Genomic DNA, 25732 nt, shown 5'->3' with positions numbered 1-25732 from the left:
CCATTAAGCGCTGTCTTAATTACTGTACCAACTGGCCCAGTGTTGCAGAGCTTGTACTTAAGTGACACTTACTTAGTGATACTACTTAACAGCCTTAAAGCATAAGCAGAGCGATGCTGACAACTTAAATAGTCCAGAGAGATGCCATAGAGCTCTTCCTCTACTCCAAAAGGTAAAGTCCTTGACTGAGGAAAAGAAAAGACAAACTCATGCTGAGGCTGCTAAGAACCACGGCAAGTGACTACTCTACCATTAAAACGTGAAGAAGGACAGGAAACTCCAGCTGGGTGTTCTGTCAAGCCTCACAGAGCAGAAGTTACGACAAGTGCTCAGGTATAGTACAAACGCCATTAAGTTAGACGATCCAGACTATCCGGTATCTGACAGCCAGTGGGGGTCTTAGAAGAAATCACCATGGACAGGAAGGGAAAATGACTGTACAACTATTAATCAAGTTTAATACCTAGGGCCATATCTTTAATCTCAGGACTACAGAGGCAGAGGCAGAGGCAGGCAAATCTCTGTAGTTAAGGCCAGCCTAGAACCTACATAGCATGCCGCAGGCCAGATGAGGCTACATAGTAAGACCATGTCTCAAAACACAAAAGTCGCGTTTGTTTTTTCTGGAGGCTAATGCTGGGAGGTGGGGAGACATGCTTGTTTTTGAAGTATAAATAAAGACAGCTCGAGCTAGTCAGGGCTGGTCACTTGTGTGAAACTCATCTAGTGTTCAGAATGTATAAAAAAAAAAACAAAAAAGACTCAAGAAAACAAATGATCCAATTTAAAAATGGGTATGGACGCAAACAAAGAGTTCTTAAAAGGAATAAAAAATAAAAATGGCTAGAAATATAGCAAGAACTATTTGTCATCTTTAGCAATTAGGGAAATGCAAATCAAAACAACTTTGAGATTTCATCTTAACCCAGTCAGAATGTCTAGGATCAAGAAAACAGCAGATGTGCCTGGTGTGGTGGCGCACACCTTTAATTCCAGCACTCAGGAGGAGGAGGCAGGTGGATCTCTGTGAATTTGAAGCAGCCCGGGCTACAAAAAGAGACCTTGTCTCAAAAAACAAGGAAGGGGGAGAAATGACAACAAATGATGAAAGGGTGTGTGGAAGGGGACCCTAACTCACTGTGACTGCAAAAGGGCTGCAAAAGCCACTGTGGAAATGAGTGTGCAGAATTCTCAAAAAGCTAAAAGTAAATCTACCATATGACCCATTTATACCACTCCTTGGTATATGGTAGACTTGACATCACACTCCACAGATACTTGCTCAGCCATGCTCATTGCTGCTCTGTTCACAATAGCTATGACACAGAAACAACCTAAATGTTCTACAACTGGTGAACAGATAATGGAAATGTGGAACACATGGGATACTACTATTCAGCTATAAAGAAAAATGAAATCATGAACTTGGAAGGTAAATGGATAGAAGAGGTCATATTGAGTGAGGTAACCCAGATCTAGAAAGACAAATAGTACATGTGCTCTCTCATTTGTGATAGTTCCAAATCTTCGGATGTAAACAAATAACCTGGAATAACCACAGAAAGCAGGAAAGTAAAAAGGGACGATGGGGGAGAGGAGGAGAGGAAAGAGATACAGAGAGGAAAACAGCAGGATATGGGTGATATCTATGTGGAAACTGGAGAAATAGGAGGGGGGTATTAGTTGAAGAGGAGAGAAGAAGGACAATGTTGTAGAATATTTGTTTACACAAAGATGTGTTACAATTGTTTAATTATGCAAAGATGTGTTGCTATTTTACCTTGCCTGCCTAAGGCACCTGATTGGTCCAATAAAAAGCTGAATGGCCAATAGTGATGGAGGAGTTATAGGCGGGACTTCTGGGCTGGGAGAGTAAATAAGAAGAGGAATTTCGGCTCGAGGAAGAAAGAAAAGAGATGCCAGGGCCAGCCAGACACATGCAGAGGAAGCAGGAAAATAGGATATACAGAATGAAAGAAAGGTAAAAAGCCCTGAGGCAAAACACAGATGAACAGAAACAGATTAAGTTATGAGCTAGTGGGAGAAGCCAAAGCTAAGGCCGAGTATTCATAATTAATAATAAGTCTCCGTGTCTTTATTTGGGAGCTGGTTGGTGGCCCAAAGAAAATCCCAACTACAAGACAATACAGGAAAGAGAGGGAAGAAGGCTAAATCACACTGAGGATGTTTGAAAAAGCAACAGTAAATTATTTTATATTTATAACAAATCACATATAATATACACATAATAAGTATATGTGTATACACACATATATGTGTGTATCACGAGGACTATCTTTCATAGTACCAGAAGGTGATACACCATCTGCAAAGGGAGGGAAGTAATCAAATGCCCAGGTGGGATGCCTATGAACCACAACAAAATCCCTAAAGGTACACAGTAGGTGACGCTTTCATCTTGGCTGTCTAATTGGATTTAAGGCCCACTAAACAGGAGGGAAATCGCGCCTAGTACTGAAAATCAGAGCCACCAAAGCTAGTAAAGTCATGTAACTCAGGAGACCTTACTGCTGCCACTTTCCCCAAACCAGTGTAACTTCTAACTGCATTCTAAATACTTACCCTTATACCCAGGTAAGTGCAGCTCTCACTCCTCACCAAAGGAGCTTCTTTGTGAAGCAGAGAGACAGACAGACAGATACTATTACAGAAAGGCACTGGTCAAGTGCAAGGAACAGCTAACTGTGGGGTCCCAAGCCCTAACTGATACATCTACAACACAACCCTCCACCTAAGGCTCCGGGAACACAGTGGTAGAGAGGTAGAAACACTAAGAACCAGAGGACCAGGACAGCTGTTGTGGGACTGTGTCTCCTAGATAGGACAGGGGACAGGGAAGCTGTACCCACAACACCTTACCAACATGGCTACTTAAACAAGACCTGAAAAATGACAACATGGATAGGGGAAATCTCATGGGGCACGAGCCTCAGATGACAAGCTGTAAGCAATTAAGAACTGCTAAGAGAGGGAGAATTAATCTTTCTCAGGGGTAAGTCCCTAACTGATTATCCAGGATCGAGTGGTGAGTCCTGAAAACAAGGAACACTAAGCAGGATAAGCAAGTATTTATTTATACACATACCCCACAATAATAATTAAAGAAAAAGAGGCTATGAATTTTAGAGGGAGTCATTGGAGGTAGGGATTGGAAGGGTTGGAGGGAGAAGAGGGAAAGAATGATCTAACTGTATTTTAATTAAAAATAATTCCTCGCACCCACATGGCAGCTAACAACTGTCTAAGTTCAGTCTCAGGGGATCCAATGCCCTCTTTTTTTTATTTTTTACTTTTTTTGAGACAGGGTTTCTCTGTGTAGCTTTGCGCCTTTCCTGGAACTCACTCTGTAGCCCAGGCTGGCCTCGAACTCACAGAGATCCGCCTGGCTCTGCCTCCCGAGTGCTGGGATTAAAGGCGTGCGCCACCACCGCCCAGCCCAATGCCCTCTTTTGGCCTCCAAGGGCACTGAATGCAAGTGGTATACAGACATACAAGCAGGCAAACACTCATACAAACAAAATAATTTAAAAAAGAAAAGAAAAATGAATACTCAATACTGAACTGGATACTAACTTAACAAAGATGTTTAGATATGGTCATATCCGGTGAAGTATCATGGAGCTGCTAGTGTGAGACCTCAGAGACCTCTCCACTTAGACCACACCACCACACACCAATCAGTCCTGCTCCAGAAACGCTCGGGGGTGCAAAGCCCTCTGCCACTATAACTGTACAGCGCCATGGTGTTAGGGGCTTTCATTCCTCCCTCTTTCCTGAACCCCAGCCCACACTCATAAATTATACTCTAATAAATGTGTTTGCTTATTTGTGTGTATGTGCTGGAGATGAACCCAGAGTCTCTCTCGTACATGCTAGGCAAGAGCTTTGTCACTGAACAAGTAACAAAACCCTTATAAAAACAACTTAGTAAGTCAAAACATCAGTCAGTATTAGAAGGGGTTTTCTATTGCTAGGCAGTACTTAGTTATGTATCAAATTGGGGTACATCGTATGAAAGACCTACACAGTAATTCAAAGGAATGAACTACAGCTACATGCATGATCCAGGAAATAGTGCAGGGCTGGCAGGATGACTCAGTGGCGGGGTGCCTGACAGGGACAACACGGGTTCCATATACCAGTGACTGCCCTGCTGGGCAGAGGGAGAGGAGGGAAGTGTGCCAGGCAATGAGCAGCAACACTACACTGCAGACGGGTGGTCAGAACAACTTAACGGGAGGGTTATTTCAACACAGCAAATACGTACCAGGTTTCTCACGGTCATCTCAGTAAGGGATGAGTCCCTTCCTGCCCTTTCACAGGGGCCACCCCACTCTAGCTATTGAGTGGCAGTCATGTTCAAGTGCTAAAACTAAGATGGATGGTTTTGTCATTCATTCAAAGATGTATTGAAGCTGCTGGTAGTAAAAGTCCATGAGAGTATACAGCAGCGACAACTAGAGTTCAGAAGGTCAACCTATCAGAACTAAGGATTCTGTTAGAGGAAACCATCACGCAAGGCGTTATGGAATTCCTGCCTTTTGAATGAACTGTCTCTTGTTGTAAACTTCTTGTGCAATAACAGCTATGAGTCTCCCCATTTACCGTGCATCTCCATGTTATGTGTACATATAATCTCTTGATTGCATCTCAATCTTGGGCACAACTTTCCCTATACATTTGGGGTGATTGGACAACTGTCCCCAGCTGTGTTTATTTTTCATTAACATAAATCTGGCTAGAGCCATTCTCGGGACAAAAGTATTTCAGCAAAGATACCTTTTTATTCAAGGACAAAACTGCTCATAGATAAACATTAGCTCATCTCACTTACAAATAGAGAAAATAACAACTAGCAATTAAATCCTCAACTTCTTACCTTCACCCCAGGTTATTTACACAAGACCCTAATTTAAGAGATTTACTGCTCCCATTCCTGGATGATGTTTTAGCCACTGGCTAGTTCCTGAGTTAAGGCAGTTACTTCCCACTGACCCAAGGAGACTGCTGTCAAGGCCAGGCAGGGGATAGGTGCCAAGCTTCTTTCTTGTGCAAATTAAGTTTTTATTCCTCCTCAGCCAGGTGCTATTCCTAGATTTTCTCCTCAGCAGTTACTCTGAGTGAAAGCGCTTTTACTAACCAAAGGCTACATGCTCAGACAGAGGTTGCTTACCCACCTAGCGTATGTCCCCCTCCCTATCAGAAAGCAGCTGCAGCCGGGAATAGCGGGAAAAGCGGCGCCAAAGACAGTTTACTTTCCTGTGACATACTGACCCCTAACATTCTACCTAGCCATTTCTAGATTATAGTTTGAGCACATAAATTCCCTAATTGATCTTAGCCTTTAGTCGACTTCACCAGAGAACTCCCCTTCAGTCACTCCCCATTTTGGGTTGTAAATGGAAAATTGCTTTATGTGTGGATCCTTATCACCTCTCTCTGTGATCCTGAAAACTTCAGGCCTCCAATTGCTTTGTCAAAGAATTACTGTGTGGGTATATAGACTGGTTCTCTGAGAGCACTAGAGAGAATTGATTGAGAAGAACAAAGATGAGGACGGAGACAGAAAGAACTAGGTAGACATGAGAGAACAGCAGAAGGGACTGAGAGCAGGAGGGACTGAGAGGAGCTAAGTGTGAGAACAGAAAAGAAACTGTGTAGATAGAATTGACTTAGAAGAATAAAGGAATGGACTAAAGAACTCAGTGTGCTTAGATTCATTGAATATCCCTCAGATTAGAATCCTCAGCTGGTTCTTAGACTCTTCCACAGACCCTGGGAGAAAACAATAAAGGTTGGACCTTTTATTGTTTTCGTTAAAGATGTACCTTTGACTATGGATTTTAAAACATACCTGTGCAGGTAGTCAACTGAAAACAGTGTTCTCAGAAATAATACCATAAGGACCAACCTATTTTCTTAGGACTTTGGCACTGGAATTAGTTTAAGTGGTTGCCCATATAGGCCGCTGTAGCAATCCTTCAGGGCAAAAGTGGACGGAGTACCCAGAAGCCCATGGCAGGAGGAGCACGGTCTGTACTGGCTTACTGACTTTACCATATGGCAGAGACAGAGGATTCCACTGCACTCTGCTGTGAGGTCTGGCTCACCTTTCAAGGTGAATACAGCATGCTCATTTAGACAGGGTCCTGACCTGCTTGTCTGCCCCTGAGGAATTTATCTATAGATCCCTTCCATTCCCATGGGAGGAGTCCTTACTTCAGGACCACCCCGGGGTGCAAATACCTCGGCACACTGGACTTTGGCGATGTACCCATTGTTCTGCAGCTCCATCCAGTTGGCTTCATAAAGCTTGGGCCCAATCAGGAAATTTAAGTCAACGATTTTGTCATCTTCCCGAACAAGGGTCGCAGTCAAACCCAGCTTACAGTGGGCCTGCACAATGGTCAGCACCCGCCGGAACATCTTGGCTGGAGGAACAAAGGGAACATTCACATCATCACTTTCTACACTGAGAAGGTCCCACACACAGCTTGAAACTTGGCACTGATCTGTGGTACCATATGGGCTGACCCTGGGACTAGAGAGCTGAAGGCTGGTTCCAGACAAGAACAACAAAGCAAGAGTATTTCCTCATGGCTTTTAGACCTGTTCAAAAGATGGAAAGGAGAAGAACAAGGGACAAATGACTTCAAGGAGTTCCAAGTTCACAAATGCCAGCATCCTCCTACCAACAGTGTCAGGAGTCCAGACAGCAGCAGCAAATATGACTTGACTCCAAGCCACACAAATCATTCTTCACCCTGAAGCTTGTCCCCAGGTTACAGCTGGGGACACTGGAATGTGAGCACAGAGAGAAAGTCAGCTCTGCTTGCTTCCTACCATCTCCCTCAAACCAAAGAGCAAACAGAGCTCATGGGAGTGATGAAGCTCAGCCACCAGTCTGCCTAAGCATCCTGATTACCTGGCTCCCTTCCCAAAGATACCAATTAAATTGGACGTGGTGGTGCACACCTTTAATCTCAGTACTCTGGAAGCAGAGGCAGGAGGATCACTGAGAGTTCGAGGCCAGCCTATTATAGTTAGTTCTAAGACAGTCAAGAGTGCAGAGTGGGATCCTGTCTCAACAAAACAAAACACCCAACAATACCAATGAGATTGACTTTCATCAACACGCAACTTTCATTTTCTTTCTTTGCTTGACTGATATAACTCCTGATTTTATCAAATAAACACATAAATGGGAAACACCTTTTAAACATCTTCGTGGGCATGCTTCTGTGTGTGAATGCAGGTACCCACATGCTACAGCACGTGTGGACATTAGAAGACCACCTCAGGTATCGATGGTCATCTCCCCCCTTGTTTGAGGCAGGGTCTTTTTGTGGTGCACTGCTGCATGCCAGGCTAGATGACTAGCAGAGTCCAGGGGTTCTACTGTCGACACTTCCATCTTCCCACAGGACAGGAGTGCTAGGATTACAGATGTACCCTAGCACGTCCAGCTTTTATGTGGGTTCTTGAGACTTGAACTCTGGTCTTCCAATGTGAAGGTTTCCATGGCCACAGCTTTAAAAACTTTTAATACTTTGGAAGAATATTAAGATGTTTTAAGTTGGGGGCCAATGAGACGGCTCAGCAGGTAAAAACACTTGCTGCCAGGCCTGACGACCTGAGTTCAAAGTCTAGGATCCACATGGTAGGAGAGAACCAACCCCTGCTGACCTCCTCCCTGACACGGCAGATACATGCCCTCCCCAAAAGTAAATATAAAATTTGTAAGTGTTTTGGGTTGGGCAACAGATTTTGGGGGTTAGCCCATCCCCAGGCCCCATAGGGACCTGTTATTCTACTGACTTGTCTGCCTTCCCAAAGGAGGAAAAAAATATTTGAGTCATGGAGCTGGAGGTGTGACTCAATGGAAGAGTATACGCTTCACATGCATGAAACCCTGGTTTCAATCCTCAATAACCCTTTACACACACACACACACACACACACACACACACACACACACACACACACACGAGTCATTCTTATCTTATAATTAAAGATGAGGCCAATGATACTTCAAAAAGAAACCCAATTGGAAGAAGCCAGATCATTCCAAAAGACAAGTCAAACACAAGAGCCATAGAAAAACAAGGAGGTCAGACTCCAAGTAAATGGCCAGTTTTGAATATCACACACTAAAACAAGTTTTGAAAACTTAGTGTGCAAACACAACAAAAATTATACCAAAACACAAAAGGAGGTACAAGCAAATAAAAAGTTAATGCCAAGGTTATCTCTGAGCAACGATTGCTGGCCCAAAAAAGCAACAGCCAAGGATCCAGGCTTCCCTTACTAGGAGGAGCATTAGAGGCCCAGGCAACAAGTACAACACAGTGTGGGCCTGGGAGGCAGAGGAGGTAACAAGGACAAAGTAGGACCTGACCCAGATTTTTTTTCAATTCTGCATCCCTCTAGGCCATTTCTGGCAGCCACCACAACTGCCCCGGGAAGTGAGGCATGCTGTACAGAGAGGACACATCGCAGTCACAGATGGAGCACTCAGCACAGTATCCCACAAGTCTCCCATCACCCCTCTGTCAACAGAGACCATCACTCTGACTTGTGCTGTCAAAGAAGAGTCTGCCTTCTCCTTGACCTTCACATAAATGGAGTCACCTTCCTCACTCTGGGTGGAGCTTACATCACTGTTATGTAAAGCTAAGCCCCAAGTTCATTGGGATGACTCAACTGTACCTTTGTATCTCCAAAGCCAAGCACAGCGCCTGAATTCTAAAAGTGCTTAATACTTGTTAAAACAGCAGAAGTAAGGCCGGGCAGTGGTGGCGCACACCTTTGATCCCAGCACTCAGGAGGCAGAACCAGGCGGATCTCTGTGATTTCGAGACCAGCCTGGTCTACAGAGCGAGATCCAGGACAGGTACCAAAACTATACAGAGAAACCCTGTCTCAAAAAACAAACAAACAAAAACAGTAGAAGTAGCCTTTAATAAAGCTAGTAGAAACACTTTTAATCTATATGAGGCTGGGGATATAACCTAGAGGCTCATGTGTACTAAGCAATCACTGTACTAACTGAGCTCTCTCTCCAGTTCATTACAACACAGATGTATTAATAAATAGGCCCAACAAGGTTCCTTTTAAAACACCTATAAAAGAAAAGCAAATCTCTATCTTTTGAGAACTCAAGATGTAGCACTCTGCCGATCCAATGTAGTAAATGTAGAATGTCAGGAAATTTACTGATCTGCTCACATCTCTATTTAATAGCAGCGCTTGGGGCTTGATTGCCAGTCAGTTGGGCTTGTAGGATTAGTAGTTCATCCTCTGCTGTCATAGCAAAATGCACATTAAAGTCCAAGATCAGGTAGCACCACTTGTGTGGACAAGCCTCACAGTAGATAGCATCACACACACAGAAAAGCCCCCGTGGAATCAGGAAGGCTTGCTCTCTTGTAACCACCTAACTGGCATCCCAGAACAGAATTGATGCCTTCTGCAGGTGATACACATGACCAAAAGCCTTCTCTTAAAGACCCCATCATCTCTCAGAATTGCCTCCAACAGATGAACTCTTGTTTGTTTGTTTGTTTGTTTGTTTGTTTGTTTGTTTTTTCAAGACAGGGTTTCTCTGTGTAGCCCCAGCTGTCCTGGATCTCACTCTGTAGACCAGGCTGGTCTCAAATTCATAGAGATCCGCCTGTGTCTGCCTCCCAAGTACTGGGATTAAAGGCATGTGCCACCACTGCCTGGCTCAACATAGGAACTCTTATGCGACACACTCAAAGGCCTGAACTCAAATCTTGGTTTCACTTTTACCCCCAAAGACAAACCAGTGATGTTGTTAACCAGATCAGAGAACAGAGACCACACTATGAGCTCTATCCTTATCACCTGATACAAGATTCCCACAAACCTGAATTTCAGATTTCAGTTAAGAACAGCAGCGTGCATTAAGTACACTCTCAGGAAGAATGTCTCAGCCCTCCCACGCTTCATACTCAGCCTCCAAAGAACTACTGCACAACAATCTCAAACTCATTTATAAGATGTGACTTTCTTCACCATCACCTTTAATCCTGGCAGACCTGATACCTATACTCTTTAATGTTGAGTTTCTAAATTATCACAAAATAAATCTAACTCTAGGGAAGGTGGCATTAGTTCTATGAATTTTAATACATGTATAGATTTATATGTCTACATCAAAATCAAGACATCGATCAACTCATCACTCCCTCAAAACTGTCTAATGCTGTCCTTTAGAGTGTCCTTAAGTGCTGACCTAGCAACCACTGGCCTGTTCACTAGCACGATGCTATCTTTTTGACAATGTCACGTATGTGTAACCACAGGCTTCTTTCAGCACCATGGCCCTGAAACTCAGACAAGCTGTCGCATGTTCATTCCTCTTTATTGCCAAATTGTGTTCCAGTGTATAGATGTGCCATAGTTTACTTATCTAAACATCCCCAGATGACCACTGGACGTTGGAGATTATGAACAGAGTTGCTATGGAGTGGTATAGACAAATCATGTGATTTTATAGTGATTTTACAGTGAATGTCCGTTTGTCCTACAGAGCAACCATCCACTCGGCAATCCCTCTGCTCTCAAAGCTCCTCTGCACGGGCAATGCCAGTATTCTCATTTTAGCCACTCTATATGGAGTAGCTGCGGCATCTTGTGTTTTAATAGTCATTTCTCTGATGGCTAATGATGCTTAGCACCTAAGTGCTAGCACAGCATGTGTATATCCTTGCTAATGTCATTTCCTCACATTCTGGTCATTGCCTGAATTCATCTGACAATGTAAATCACTATGTCTCAAGTCTGACAGACTCCTGGCTGCCCCTTGTAAGCACGCTGTTTCCAAAGCTTTCCCCATTTCAACCAACGCCCTGCTGCCCTTCCTTCACTCAAACCAAAGCCTTAGTCTCATCCTTGATTTCGCCTTTTTCTACTCTCATGCCTAACCTGTTCATAGGATCTCTGTGGCCTGTCCACTCAGGCTGTCTTTGTCTTCCTGTGTTCCCCTGGGTCAAGCCTTTTCTTGGGACTCCATAAGCCCACTTCTTTCACTGCTCCCAAAGTGCTTACGCTCAGCAGCCAGAGTGATTCCTATTGTAGGTCAGCCAGGTTAGCCTGTTTCTGATGGCTTCTTACTTGGAGATGAAGAGTATAAGCCACCTCTCCACCACAGCCTATGGGGTCCTAAAGATGCTCTGACACCTGCATCAGTGCCAGCCTGACTGCTCTCTCAGAACTTCTCTGTGGACACTTGGCTGCCCTGAGTTGTCTGAGCATGCCAAGTTCTTTGTTTGTTTGTTTCTTTCTTCGAGAGAGGGTTTCTCTGTGTAATGTCCTGGAACTTACTTTGTAGAACAGGCTAGCCTCGAACTCAGAGACCCGCTTGCCTCTGCCTCCCGAGTGCTGGGATTAAAGATGTGCGCCACACTGCCTGATGAATGCCAAGTACCACAAGGCCAGTACCCTGTCATTTTTCCTCCTCAAAGACATCCAATCTCTACCGGACCTTCTATGAACACCTCTATTAACATCTCTAGTTATCCTCAGACATATACAGATCCTGGAAGAGCTCTCATCATATAAAAAGGCCCAAATGGTAGGGTATTTTCAGTGTTCTGAATGTTCTCTGTAAAAAAAAAAAGAAAAAAGAAAAAACACCTCTCTAAAGTAGAAGGACCTCTGCTTTAGACCAAGGATCTTCCTTAATCTCTCTTTTCAAGGAAGAGCTGCCTAGCCAGGCATGTTAACTCATACCTAAAAATCACAGTTACTCAAGGAGGCTGAGGTAAAGGGACCATGTGAGCTCAGGAGTGTGATACCAGCCTGGGCAACACAAAAAGATCACATCTCCAAAAATCAAAAACCAGAACAGTACAACAGCACCACCAATGACAACTCAGAAGAACCATTGGCTTAGAGCACTGTGCATCAATAAAAGGAACACATCACTGTTATGACACAGACGATCAACTATGCAAAGTGAAAGATGACCGATACAAGAAAGGAAGTACTGTATTGTTTCTTTTATATGAAAACACCCAGAAAGGGTACATCTAGAACAGTGATTCTCAACCTGTGGGCCGTGACCCATTTGGGGTCGAATGACCCTTTCACAGGGGTTATATATCAAATATCCTGCATATCAGATACTTACATTATGATTCATAACAGGAGCAAAATTACACTTATGAAGTAGCAACAAAAATAATGTTAAGGCCAGGCAGTGGGGGCACATGCCTTTAATCCCAGCACTTAGAAGGCAGACAGGGATCTCTGAGTTCCAGGCCAGCCTGGTCTACAGTGTGGATGAGTTCCAGGACAGCCAGAGCTACATAGAAAAACCCTTCCTCCAAAACAGTAATAATAATAACTTTATGGCTGGAGTCACCACAACATGAGGAACTGTGTTCAAGGGTCACAACATTAGGAAGGTGGGAACATAGGTGGGTTGCCTCAGAATGCAGAGGAAAACAAGGCCTGACTACAAATAGAGATGCAGGAGAGGTTCTAAAACCAGATCATGGTGAGGGTTGCACAGCTCTAGAAGTTTACTAAAACCTGCTGGATTATACTCTTATAATGGGTGACCTTTACAGCAGATAGATTATATCACTGAGGCTGTTTTAAAAAAGATATGCCTGCAATTGGAGAAGTAGGATTTATATTACATTCTGACAACTGATACTTCAGCCTTCATTTAAAGGAAACACAACAGTATCAAGGGTTATGTAGTGCTCTTGGCTCAGTTTCACAGGACCATAAAAATGGGTTAAGGGTTAAGTTTCAACAATTAGAAGGTGTAGGAAGGAAGAGGATACCACTCTCTAGGCCAGGGACTGAGGAGGCTCTGAATGTGCACACCTACCTCCCAGTTCCATCCCATCAGGCTGAATGATTATTTCAAGCTTTGCTAGCCAGTGGGTAGAATATAGAGAAGCCATCTGCAACCCCTTAGTGGAAGTCAGCTTTTATCTATATAAAGACAGCCTCCACCTCCTTACCTGGAATGGTGTGCACCTCGTCAAGGATCATGCAACCCCTTAGTGGAAGTCAGCTTTTATGTATATAAAGACAGCCTCCACCTCCTTACCTGGAATGGTGTGCACCTCGTCAAGGATCATGAGGCCCCTTAGTGGAAGTCAGCTTTTATGTATATAAAGACAGCCTTCACCTCCTTACCTGGGATGGTGTGCACCTCGTCAAGGATCATGAGGCCCCTTAGTGGAAGTCAGCTTTTATCTATATAAAGATAGCCTCCACCCCCTTACCTGGGATGGTGTGCACCTCATCAAGGATCATGAGGCCCCTTAGTGGAAGTCAGCTTTTATCTATATAAAGACAGCCTCCACCCCCTTACCTGGGATGGTGTGCACCTCGTCAAGGATCATGAGGCCCCACTCCTGGGTTTTGAGCCATTCCATCACTCTCTCGGCCTCCCAGGACCTTTTGGTGGTGTGGCCCAGCATAGAGTAAGTGCTAATGGCAATCGAGCAGCCAATGGGCTTGTCCTTGGCATCCGAGGTGAAGCGGCAGATCTGGCTGTCATCAATGGTTGACCACATCTTAAACTGGGCTTTCCACTGCTCCACAGACACAGCCGAGTTGCCCAGGACCAGACAGCGCTTCCTGACAGTACATGCAGCAGTCACACCAACCAGGGACTTCCCGGCACCTACAAGCAACCAAAGGGTGATGCTACCCACCAGCAGACTGACACAAAGGTCAGGAATGGACAGAATGGATCAACAGAACCAGAATCTAGGCAAAATTCACAAACTCGTCCTCACAACCAGTATCTGTAAGGCATTTACTGCCTCAGGCTGTTTTCTTTATAAAGAAAGGAAGTCTGAAGCAAAGAGCACTTTGCCTATGGTCATATGTACCCAGAATACATTGTAGGCAAATGGCAACTTTTAACTAACAGGACAATCAAGGCTCAGGAATGCACAAAGTGTGCATGCTCCTGGCAAAGTCAGAGAATATGAAATTCTTTCAATTTCTTACTTTACTTTCACCTTCCATTAGAAGATTAAAGTGGAAAAAAAATCAAACTGTTCAACAATGATTCTGCCTTTCCCTCTGATACAGCACATGAAGCTTTATGAAGAGAACTGAAGGCAGAGGCCGTCTCTACAAACTGTGTCCAGGCTGGAGTTCCCATCCCAGATGAGTCTGTTGTGGCCTCTGGCTGTTAACCTAGGTAGACCTGCCACTACTCAGAACTGTGAAGTCTGACAGAGGGTGTGCGTGTGTGCAAGTGCGTGTGTCTGCTGTCTTTCCTCAGCCATCTAGAAACAAGCAACATTTCTGGCTAGGCAGCCTCCAAATTCCCATTTCACAAGACTGATTTCACTGGCCAAGGAACTGTGCTATATGTCCAGCAGCACCCCACCTACACTGCTGTCTCCTCACATACCACGCTCCAGTTTTCTTCATCACCTCCATGATCAGTCAAGGCTTCAGAGGTCCCTGAGCTGAGGCACCTGTGGTTATTCCCGACCCCAACCGAAAGAGCTCTGACATTCCCGCAGGGCCTAGACTAAGGGCCACGCAAAGCAGCGCTTCAATAAACCTCAGTCAAGGCCGGAATAAGGAAGTACTCTGCCCTTGGCCATTCACAGGCCATGTGCTAGCAGGGAAACACACCGAGTAGGGCAGGAGGCGGTCGGCAGACAAAGATGGAGCCTCCCTCCCTCAGGCCTCACTTACCACAGGGAAGAACAATGACTCCGGAGCGTGCTCGTCCATTCCCAAACATCTTCCGCAGGCTCTTCTCCTGATAGGGTCTGAGCACAGCTGTGGGCTTCAGGTCAATGTTGATGTCAGGGTTGAGAGAATCATTCCGGAAGTCATATTCTGCCAACAGAGGGTACTCTAAGTAGATGCAGCGCTTCTGGAGCTCCTCGATCATTTCCTAGGAGCCAGCAGGAAGGATGTTTGATAATCTCAACTCCAAAAAGTATTCAAGACAACATTCAAAAAGGCCTCATGATCAAAACCTGGAGTTTTACCTGGATGAATACAATGTTAGATCTTGCTTGCTATCAAGAAGGTTAGCACAGAAAAGCAGCACAAACTAGCAACATGGTCAAAAAAAATTTTTTTTGTTTAGTTGTTTTTTTTTTCTTGTTTCGATTTTTGCGAGACCTCATCTACCCCAGGCCAACCTTAAATTCACTGTGTATGTAGACAAGGATGACCCTGAACTGCTGATTCTTCCTGGCTTCAACCTTTCCAGGATCAGGATCAGATTACAGGTATGTACTACCACATCCAGTTTATGTGATGCTAGAGACTGAACCCAGGGACTTACAAATGCTAGGAAAGTTATTCTACCAACAGAGCTACATCTCCTCAAAATGAACATTAATCAGAACCAAAATGGATCCTGTGGAAACCAGTCTCCTAGCCCAAGGAAGGACACTCAGACCAAAATCCCGAGGAGACTCTCATGGCCCACACTGGTAAGAACAAAACTGGAAACTTACAGGGATCCCTTTCTCTCTAAGTAGAGGGTGCTAACACAGGCTGGACTGGTAAACAAACCAGGAAGCATTCACTCACCTGCTTAACTTCAAAGGATACTGTCTGTGTCTCTTCTTCCTCTTCCTCATCCTTGTCCATTTGCTCATAGAAATCAAACAGGTCTTTGGGGATGTCAGATTTGGCCTGTGGATCTGCCACCTGGGAGGTAGAAGGCCCGCCACTGCCTTCTGCTGTCTTAGAAATCTGTAAGAGAAAGGTAGTCTGGGACTCCACACAACACTGAACCTTGTCATCAACCGTGAACTAAGCTGTCAGGAGCAACGGAAGCAGGGCAGCTAGACTGCCAGTGCTGGGTTACAGGAGAACTGAGCTCCTCCATTCCCGGACCCCAGGTAACCCAAGAGCTCACGCACAGCAGATTTGCTTGTGAAAGTCTCTGTGATGAGTTCCGTGGCGTCCCCCTCAGCGTTCCTCAAGCGACATTCTCGGATCACAGTGTCTTGAAGAAGATGCTGGATGACATCAGGGTGAGAACTTTCAACGAAGTACCTACAAGCAGGGAAGAAGATAAGTCTCTACTGGCCAGCACAATATTTCCAGAACATTCTGCAACTGTAACTCAATTAGATGATCTGAAAATTATAGTCTCATAATGACTGTCCCATACTTTTGTCAAATCAGAGATAGGAGCTATAGGCAAAGAAATAACATGCCAAGAGTCATAGGAGATGCTCATTTGGAAGTTAAATTGGCCTGTCAGCAGCAGGAGGGCAAATAACCTTCCTAGTGAAGGTCTGCACTGGGAAAGTACAGTTGAACTCAAGTCATAAATGCTTATAGTTTGTGTGATCACTGCTATTTTAACATTCTTCTTTGAAACATCTCTATAAAAAAGCTACTACTAACTGTATGTAGGTAAACAACACTGCAATTTTTTTTTTTTTTTCCTGAGATAAGGTTTCTCCATGTAGTTTTGGTGCCTGTCCTGGATCTCACTCTGTAGACCAGGCCTGCCTCAAACTCAGAGATCCGCCTGGCTCTGCCTCCCGAGTGCTGGATTAAAGGCATGCGCCACCACCATCTGGCAGCACTGCAAATTTTAACTTCTATCATTCTTCTTGTTTTTTGTTTGTTTGTTTGTTTGTTTGAGACAGGGTTTCTCTGTGTAGCTCTGGCTGTCCTGGAACTCATTCTGTAGACCAGGCTGGCCTCCAACTCAAGAGATCCACCTGCCTCTGCCTCCTAAGGATTAAAGGTGTGGGCCACCAGGACCAGCTAGAATTCTCGATTACCGGCTGGAAGGAGTCAACTAGACTATAGGGTGAGGGACTCCTTTCCCTTCCCATGTCCTCTCAACTTTCCATCTCCGTCTCCAGCCCCCAGCCACAGCCCTCCCTCCTAGCAGGCATGCAGAGGGTAGTGCTTGGGAACTGCCTCCTCTTACCTGTTGTGCTTCAGGACCAGCTTGACTTTCCCATAGCTGACAGTACACAGCTGCAAGCAGAGAGAACACCACCAACAGGCAGAATCAGTTCTCAGAACTTGGCATGCCTTAGCACAGCCAAGTGAAGAGCTGAGTTTGCTTTAAGAGAACTCCATGTGCAGTCAGAGCTGCCTAAAGGGAGCTTTTATCCACTGACCTCGATTTTTTTTACGGACAAAAACCTTCCTCCTGCCTAATTCGCACACCTAACTTCTTATTTAGAAAACATTGCTAAAAATCGCTGCTGTGTTTTCCATTTTACTTTCCCTTGCATGTCCACAGCACCCATCCTGATCTGGAGGCTCATCCTGCCTCACCAGAACTCCAACAGCTCCCAGAAGTCATCAGGCACACAGTGATGCTCAGCAGTACCTGCTACACAAGGAAAGTTCAAACATCATAACTGTTTGGGCCTTCCCACCAATGTTCTCATTTCCCCAACTAAAAATCTAAACTTTATAAACTGTGCAGTGGTGGTGTATGCCTTTAATCCCAACACCTGGGAGGCAGAGGCAGGCCAGTCTCTATGAGTTCAAGGCCAGCCTGATCTATAGAGTGAGTTCCAGGACAGCCAAAAGTACACAGAGAAACCCTGTCTCAAAAAAAAAAAAAAGCTTTATTTATTTATTGTATTGGCAAATAAACTCAGACCATGATGCTACATCCCTAACTACTACCATGTGTATTTTAAATTGTGAGACAAGTTCTTATAAACAGACCAGCCTAGCCTTGAACTTTCAATCCTCCTCCCTGGACAGCTGGGATTAGAGGCACATGCCACCATGCCCAGCACAATGTAAGCGTCTTGGTGACAGGGAATACAGTTTAAATCCTCTCAGGTTCCCCACCTGCTGGAAGGAACCCAGTCATTTGTGTGCTGGCAATGACAACTCAACACTCAGTATCTGAGCTGCCTTCAGACCACCGCAGCATTGCCCCAACACCAGCATCCTCGTAGCCAGCCTCCCACCAAGACTGGACCTAGCCCCGGTGCTTTCTCCTTGGGCATCCTTCTACATCACAACAAGAGAGAACTCTGCACAGCTCCAAAGCTTCTCTGGGAGTGGATGCCCATGGCACTCTGCCTCCAGATGTCAAATCTGATCTGTAGTCCTTTCAGATTAGCAGAAACTGCTGTCCCATCCTTGAATAACATTCACTTACATTCAACTGCTGTCCCATGGAACCCTCCTCACTTCAACATTTGAAGTTTTGATTCCCCAGTAGAATTTATCTACCATGGGTCTTGGGTAAATATTTAACCTTAAATGGAGCTCACTACCTGTAATAGCCAGCCACCAAAACCCCACAACTGAGATTTATTTTCTCAGAGTTCTAAATGTTCATAATCAATGGACCAGGACCAGCTGATTTTGTAGCCAGGTCTCCTGGCTGGTAGATAGCCACCTTCTCTCTACATACATAGTCCCGTGAAGAAGGAATTTATGACAATTGTATGATGCCTCCTAATAAAGACAAGTATCTTCCTGATTGGGAGGTCTCACTCTTACTTGCTTTTTTGGGTTTTTTTGTTTGTTTGTTTTTTTGTTTGTTTTTTGAGACAGGGTTTCTCTGTGTAGTTTTGGTGCCTGTCCTGGATCTCGCTCTGTAGACCAGGCCTGCCTCAAACTCAGAGAGATCCATGTGGCTCTGCCTCCCAAGTGCTGGGATTAAAGGCATGCGCCACCACCCCCTGGCTAAGGAGGTCTCACTCTTATAGCCTCATTTAGTCTTACCAAATATGGGTATATTGGGGTAAAGATTTCAATATATATACATCTATAGATGTATATATATATATATATATGTATATTTATAAATGTAGTCTATAGGACCACCCATTCAGAGCTGTTTTCCAAAGAACTCTTGCTAGCATGGATCTGAATTATTACCCCATGGCTAGGAGCAACTCACGGGAAACAGCCTCAGCCAGAACTATGGCTGGATCCAAAGTAGCAGCAGCTAGGCCACAGGCTATTGTACAAAGGATATACAAACCAGACATTTTCATGGCAACATACAGTACCTGAGCACACCACTGCCACACTATCAAGATAGTTAGAATTGCTAGCAACTCACCTTAATAAACTGGATAATTCCATCAGGGACTCCAGTCTTACTGAGCTTTCTGAGGTACTCAGTGATGTCACTGGTTTGCAGCCCAACGCTGACAGCTGCATAGAGGGAGTAGGCAGTTAGCTTGTATTCATGTACATGAGTAGGCCGGCACACCGGCTCTGCGATTGCCACCAAGAAGTCTTGGGCATATTTGTAAACTGGAGAGAAGGCTTCCAAAAAAATGTGGCCATCAGGAGCCTAAAAACATCAAGTGAACACAAGAGGCAAGAATATTAATGAGCTGCAGAGACCACTAGACTCTCATATCACTATCAAAAAGGATGAGCTGTCCAGTGCTAAAGATAAATCTTCCCTAACTTACTATTCTCAAATCACCTTTTGGCTAGAATGAAAATGAGTGTAGAACATTATGTATTTTAAAGTCAAGCAAACTCAGCTACCAAATACATGCCTTCCATTAACTCGAAAAGGGCTAAAGAGATGGCTCAGTGGTTAAGAGCATCGCTACTCTTGTAAAGAACCCAGATTCCATTCCCAGCAGCCACATCAGGTAGCTCATAACAGCCTATAATTCCAGTTTTAGGGGATCTGACACACTCTCCTCTCCTGGCCTCCTCGGGAACCAGGCACACACGTGGCGTACATACATGCAGGTACTCATACATACATATAAAGTTTAAAAAAATCTTTTTAAAAACGAGCAAGTAAATGGTTACCTAACACTATTTAGTGGCTGGGGAGATGGCTTAGTGGGTAAAATGTTTGTTATGAAGCATGAGGACCTGAGTTCAGAACCCCAGCACCCAAGTAAAAAACCAGGAATGGTAATGCATGCCTATAACCAGAGCTGGAAGAGGTGGGGATAGGTAGGTGGGCAGACAGGCAGATGGGGGAGGCGGAGGTCACTGGCCAATCAATCTAGCCAAAACAGGAAGCTGGGCAAATAGGTGAAGTGTGATTGAGGAAAACGTCCTGACATCAATCTCATGAGCACACCTGAACAATGTGTGCACATACACCACAGACGCAAAGAACAAATAAACGCTATTTATACATTTATTGTCTGATCGTGTGTGGTGTATGTGCGAGGACACGCAGGCCACAGTTCCAATGGTGTAAGTCAGGGGACAACCTGCCAGAGTCAGTTCTCGCCTCCTACCATGTGGGTACTGGTACAGACTCAGGTCTCACTCTTGACAGCAAGAGCCTTTACCTGTTGAGTTATCTGGCCGATCCATAATGCTATCTATTAGGCAAACGGCATTCGACACTATGTGGTGGGCCGGAGAGAAATGGAGAACGCCCAGGTCACACCAGCTATTCCAGTGTGCACGCACGGCCCCGGCTGCTTCAGAAAGCAGTTATTTCTGACTCTTGGATTTTGGAGGTGTTATAATGTCCAAGACTTAGCTGCCACCCAGACTTTTCGGCCATGCTTACCACCCAGAGGGGCCGGGAAGAGTGGTCGCCCTTTAGCGGCATCTGCTGCCTGTAGTCCTTGGCTCCATACTCATCCACTTTGGTGCCGGACTCGTCCACCTGTTTCCCAGCGGCTGAGGGCACCGCCTCCTGAGAGTCGTTCCCAGGCGTGTCGTCTTCGTCTTCCTCTTCCTCCTCATACTGCCTCTTTTTGGACTTCTTCTTGTCTGCGACAGAAGACACCAAAGTGAGCCCAGCAAGATTCTCGGACTCCCTCCGCACTGCACAGGGGAACTTCTAAGTTCTCCTGAGCCGGCGCTCTGCATCCCGGCATCCTCCCACCCGGCTGGGTACCGCATCTCCTGGAACCCTGAGACAATGACCGTTACCAGGACTCCTTACCGCGGTCTACTCGGTCTCTTTTACCCATATCGGCTCCAGGACCAGGCAGCCACAGCACACCACACCGCACCGCACCGCACCGCACCGCGTAAACTCTGGAGGAGTTACTTTCAGAGGAACTTCCGGTCCACACCGGAAATAAGCACCAGAACGTCGGAAATCCCGCCTCTGAAGCCTTGGACCGGAAGAGCGAAGCTACACTGTCCACAGCCGACCTAAAGGGAGCTAGCTGCGCGTGCGTGGAGTAGTCATCCTCCGCTCGACCAGATTGTTTTGAACTTTACGGAATTCTGGTAGCTGCGCTTACTTGCCCTATAGACCAGGCGGAGCCACAACTCAGGGGTCTGCTTGCCTCTACCTCCCGAGTGCTGTGATTCACTATGCCCTTTCCTCCGCTCTGGTTCTTGTTGTGGCCACTGCTTAGAAATCTAAGGTAGGACAGTGAACAAACCTGAATGGTTCCCTCAGCCTCCCATGAGCTAGGATTACAGGCGTGTTCCACCACACCTGGTTTCTGGAAGTTAAATTATAAACGACAGAGGTGGGAGATACACATTGTTTTAAGGGGACTAAAATGAGCCGTGTCATTCTAAATGGAGTGGCCTTGGATGGGGGTGTGGCTCCTTTTGTGCCTATACCAGAAACCAAAGAATAGTCTTGGTGCCTCACCAAGGATACACGAACAATAACTCGGCAAGGCAATTCTTTTTGAAAAAGGGTGCACCAGAACCCAAAGGGACTAACAAACACATCAGAGCAGGCGGTTCACGTGGTTTTTAATTTTGGTGACTGTGTCTTTTCCCCATTGGCTGGGGTCAGACCTCACAGCTGTTGACAGTTGTCCAATTTTTGTTTTGTTTTGTTTTGTTTTTCGAGACAGGGTTTCCCTGTGTAGCTTTGTGGTTTTCCTGGAACTCACTCTGTAGCCCAGGCAGGCCTCGAACTCACAGAGATCCGCTTGCCTCTGCCTCCCGAGTGCTGAGATTAAAGGCGTGTGCCACCACCGCCCAGCTACAGTGGTCCAGTTTTAAAACAAGGCACAAAGGGAATGGAAGAAAAAGGGGAAAGGATCAGGTCAACTGCTTTGAGCCATCTAATTCTGGTCAACAGCATATATGTGTGCGTGCATGCTTTGTGTGTGTGTGTGTGTGTGTGTGTGTGTGTGTGTGTGTGTGTGTGTGACACAGTTTTTTTCCTAACATCTAGCAGGTTCCAGCCCCAGCACCACATAAACCAAGTGTGGCAGCTCATGTCTGTAATCCCATCACCAGGAAAGTGGAAGCAAGAAAGCAGTTCAGAGCAATACTTGGCTACCTAATAGTTTGAGGCTAGCTTGAAATACCTGTTTGAAATACCTATTACATGTTTCCAAAAAATGGCCTTTGAATAGCTCCAAGTAAAATAAATGAAGACTGGTTTCACTCTGTTTATTTTGAAAGAGAAATAGATGAGATTTGCTGACTGAGATAATATGGCAAGTGTGGAGGAAGAAAAAGTAACACCCAAGATTTTTGGTTTCAACAGCTACTAAAATGATGTACCTTAGGGTGTAAGCATTGCGGCTCAGATGGAAAGGGATTCTGGCAATCAGGAGTCAAGGAATACTAAGTGTTACAGCTCGGATGGAAAAGTATTCTGGCAGTTGGAAGCCAAGGAATACAAGTCACAGTAAACGTAACAGTTTACATTCCTGCTCCAAGGAAAGGTTTCCCCAATGCAAACAGCTCTGCCCAGGCAGGGGAGGGCTTCCCCAGAGAAACTGTTACAGTTCTGCTTCCTAGGGGAAGCTTTCCCCAGCTTAAGTGTTACAACCTTGCTCCACTCTGCTCCCAGGAAAGAAGGTCTCACCCAAACCTCTTGCAAGAGGTTTATTGGGTGGGAAGAATCCAGGAGGGTGGCTGCCTCTGCCAGGGTGGAAAAAGGGCAGCAGCAAACTGAACAGGTACAGGACTTATATAGGGCTTCTTAGGGGCAGTGTTTTTTCCAAGGAGAAGTTTTTAAGAGTGGGAAATGGTCAGATTTCAGTCCTTGAGCTCAGATTGGCTAGATCTTGTGCTCAGAGATTGGTTGGTTTTCTGCTCAGGGATTGGCTAGTTTTCTTAGTTGGTCAGGAGCCAGATTTGGCTCTGGTTTCAGGGCGGAAGTGTGTTTCTTTCACTGGCCCTTTTAAGCCTTTTGGCTCTGATTTCAGGGCCAAAGCATGTTTCTTTCACTGGTTCTGATTCTAGGGCCAAAGTATGTTTCTTTCGCACTGTTTTCAGGTCAAGATGTATTTCTTTGGTTTGGGTTCAGGGATAAAGTGTTTCTTTCACTGGCTCTGGTTTCAGGGCCAGGGTGGGTTTCTTTGGCTGGCCCTTTTACTGTACATAGGAAAAGTTGAGGTTTGGAAGATGATTTGGAACAAGATGTAGGTGGCTGTAGTAAGTCTGTTTGCTGTTCATAATAAAATGTCATAGTGGGGCAAGATTTAAACAGCAAAACTTAGATAAGAAAGTAAAAGGGTGTGAGAAGGGGACCAGAAAGAGGGAGGAAAAACAAAGCATGTCTGTCGCTGTTTGTAGCTACACGGGTTTGTGGGTTCACAGGGATCCATGGAAAGAGGACTCAGAGGCATCTTAAGAATGAATGTAGCCTTTCATGGCTGCAATGGGGTCCAGCCTCGAAGGGCTGAAGCACTTTCCCTTTGCCTAGGGCATTTTTATTTTCCTTCTATATACAGTTTAGCCAGGTAATTCCCGTACCTTCAAAGCAACCTGAAAGGCACTCCCAAAGATAAAATGCCAAGTGCAAATTCCTTGATTTTTCAGGTACCTCGGTTTTCCAGGTTTCCTGAACCAAGTTTTGCATAGGCCTTTGATCCTTGGGACTGACTCTTTGATCCTTGACTCTCAGACAAGATTCACATAGGGCCATAAGAGAAACAAAAGGTTAAACAAAGGATGGATTAGGGCTAGGTGCTACTCTCTGGAACCAGGCCAGGAGTAGCTCAGCAGGAAAGCAGCCACACATGTCATATGTATGAAAATTTCACGATGAAACCCATTATGCTAACAAAAAAAAAAAAGCGAACAAGCAATAAAAAATTGGATTTTTTTTTTTTAAGGGAGCTGGGAAGATAACTTAGTGGGTAAATGTACTTGCTGCACAAGCTTAAAGACTTAATTTGGGATCCCCAGAACCTACATAAATGGGGCAGGCATGGTGTTACATAGCTGTGGTCCTGGAGCTGAGAGGCAGAGAAAGGAGAGTCCCTGGGGCTGACTGGCCAGTCTAGTCAATGAGCTCTAGATTTAGTGAAAAATCCTGTTGTAAAATAAATAGCTAAGGTGAAGTGGGGCTATGAGGAGATGGCTCAGTGAAAAGCACTTGCCACAAAGGTGTACGGATCAGAAGTTAGAGCTACGGAACACCCATGTAAAAGCCAAAGAGATAGTTCAATGGCCAGGAGCACTTGTTGCTCTTCCAGAAGTCCATGGTGTGCTTCCCAGCACCCACGTGGTGGCCCGCAGCCATCCCTAAATCCAGTTCCATGGGATCCAAGGCTTTCTTCTGACCTCTCAGACACCAGTCACATATGGCGTGGACATGCATTCAGCAAAACACTCATACAAATAAATCTAAACAAACAAAACAAAGCCAGGTGGGCCAGGTAACCTGCTTCTCATGATGACATGCAGGAAGCCGACTGTAGGTTCCTGGAGCAAGCCAAACCACTGGGCTCTGAATCAAATGAGAGACCCTGCCTCTATAGGTGGAGAGCAAATGAGAAGGGCAACTGCACACACACACCAGAACAAATGAGCAAAGTGCTAGAGGAAGCCACCTGACATCAGCCTCTTGCATCAGTGGGTACACACATACACACACCAAGCAAGCACAGGAGAGTGAAAGTCAGCTGAATTTGCAGACTCAGTTTCCTTTGGTTTATACTGCTGCTAAGTCTGTACTAAAAATGTGTCCAGTGTCTGAGAGCTGTCTCCATAGTGGCCATTTTCCTTCTTGGTGCCTCTGCTGGTCTCACCCAGCTTTGCATTCTATGGGCTAAGTAGGTTCTCACCCTCTAAAGACTTTGCAGATCATACCCTGGGGCGGGGTGGGGTGGGGGGATCCTACATTCATTGGGAGTGTGGAAGCAAGCACAGCACTGAAATCAGTCCAGATGGAGGACTGTCTTCCTACTTTCAAGCCTCTTGAGTATTATTAATCACACTGCTGGAGGGATTCAGCTGTGGCTGTCAAATGCATCCCTGGACCTTCAGAGTTCTTTCACTCTAGAAGAGTGAACCATAGATGGCTTCCAGAATTTGATTGTACCCACTGACCTCAGGATGAGTTATCCAACTCCAGGGTTCTTATTTGAGATCTGTTCTCAGACCAGCATGGACAAAGCTGCCTCTCCCTGTGCATTTCCCCACCTTAGTCAGCCCCCTGCTACCTGCACCCTTCAGTTTATCAGTCTCCAGCCCCAGAACTCACCACAGCTGCCTCTCTGGACCTTCCCTTATGCCAAGCAAATGACCCCTAGAGAACCTCAGGTTTTAACAAGAGTCCCTTCACAAGATATTGTGACAAAAATGGGAATTCTCTCTTCTGCTGGCCCATCTACCAGAGGAATCACTCTCTCACCAAACCCCACAACTGGAGTTGACACTCACGAGGGATGTAGGACTGTCCTAACAGGACTGCTTGGCTTTCATCTAGCTTTCCTTTTGAACTGGCATCTGAATCTGTCCCCTTCTGCTCCCCCCCCCCCCCATCTTTTTGTGTCCTTCGTGGCTTCCCCTCTATTTCTCTCCTTGGAATAAAGTATTTTTCTTACTCTGAATCTCTTTTACCAGA

General features: G+C 45.4%; 1 protein-coding gene across 2 annotated transcripts in view; it reads right to left on the bottom strand.

The window, feature by feature from the left end:
- Positions 1-21025, bottom strand: part of Ercc3 (ERCC excision repair 3, TFIIH core complex helicase subunit) — a 35625-nt gene extending 14600 nt beyond the window's left edge. Inside the window, exons 1-9 of one of the 2 annotated variants that reach the window (XM_052741790.1) lie at positions 20894-21025; positions 20513-20718; positions 19073-19309; positions 16955-17004; positions 15924-16059; positions 15589-15753; positions 14734-14938; positions 13382-13696; positions 6268-6452 (exon numbers count right to left, since the gene is read on the bottom strand). In XM_052741790.1, the coding sequence (XP_052597750.1) occupies positions 6268-6452; positions 13382-13696; positions 14734-14938; positions 15589-15753; positions 15924-16059; positions 16955-17004; positions 19073-19309; positions 20513-20718; positions 20894-20921 (1527 nt within the window). In that variant the 5' untranslated portion in view covers positions 20922-21025. The remainder of the gene's footprint in view (positions 1-6267; positions 6453-13381; positions 13697-14733; positions 14939-15588; positions 15754-15923; positions 16060-16954; positions 17005-19072; positions 19310-20512; positions 20719-20893) is intronic. The other variant, XM_052741791.1, reaches the window with a different exon arrangement.
- Between the last annotated feature and the right edge of the window lie 4707 nt (positions 21026-25732).

The sequence above is a fragment of the Peromyscus californicus genome, unplaced genomic scaffold (assembly GCF_007827085.1).
Source record: "Peromyscus californicus insignis strain IS unplaced genomic scaffold, ASM782708v3 Scaffold_17__1_contigs__length_78620276, whole genome shotgun sequence".
Classification (NCBI taxonomy): Eukaryota; Metazoa; Chordata; class Mammalia; order Rodentia; family Cricetidae; genus Peromyscus; species Peromyscus californicus.
Note: the sequence above shows the minus strand (reverse complement) of the source record. Positions and strands in the feature narration are given on the sequence as shown.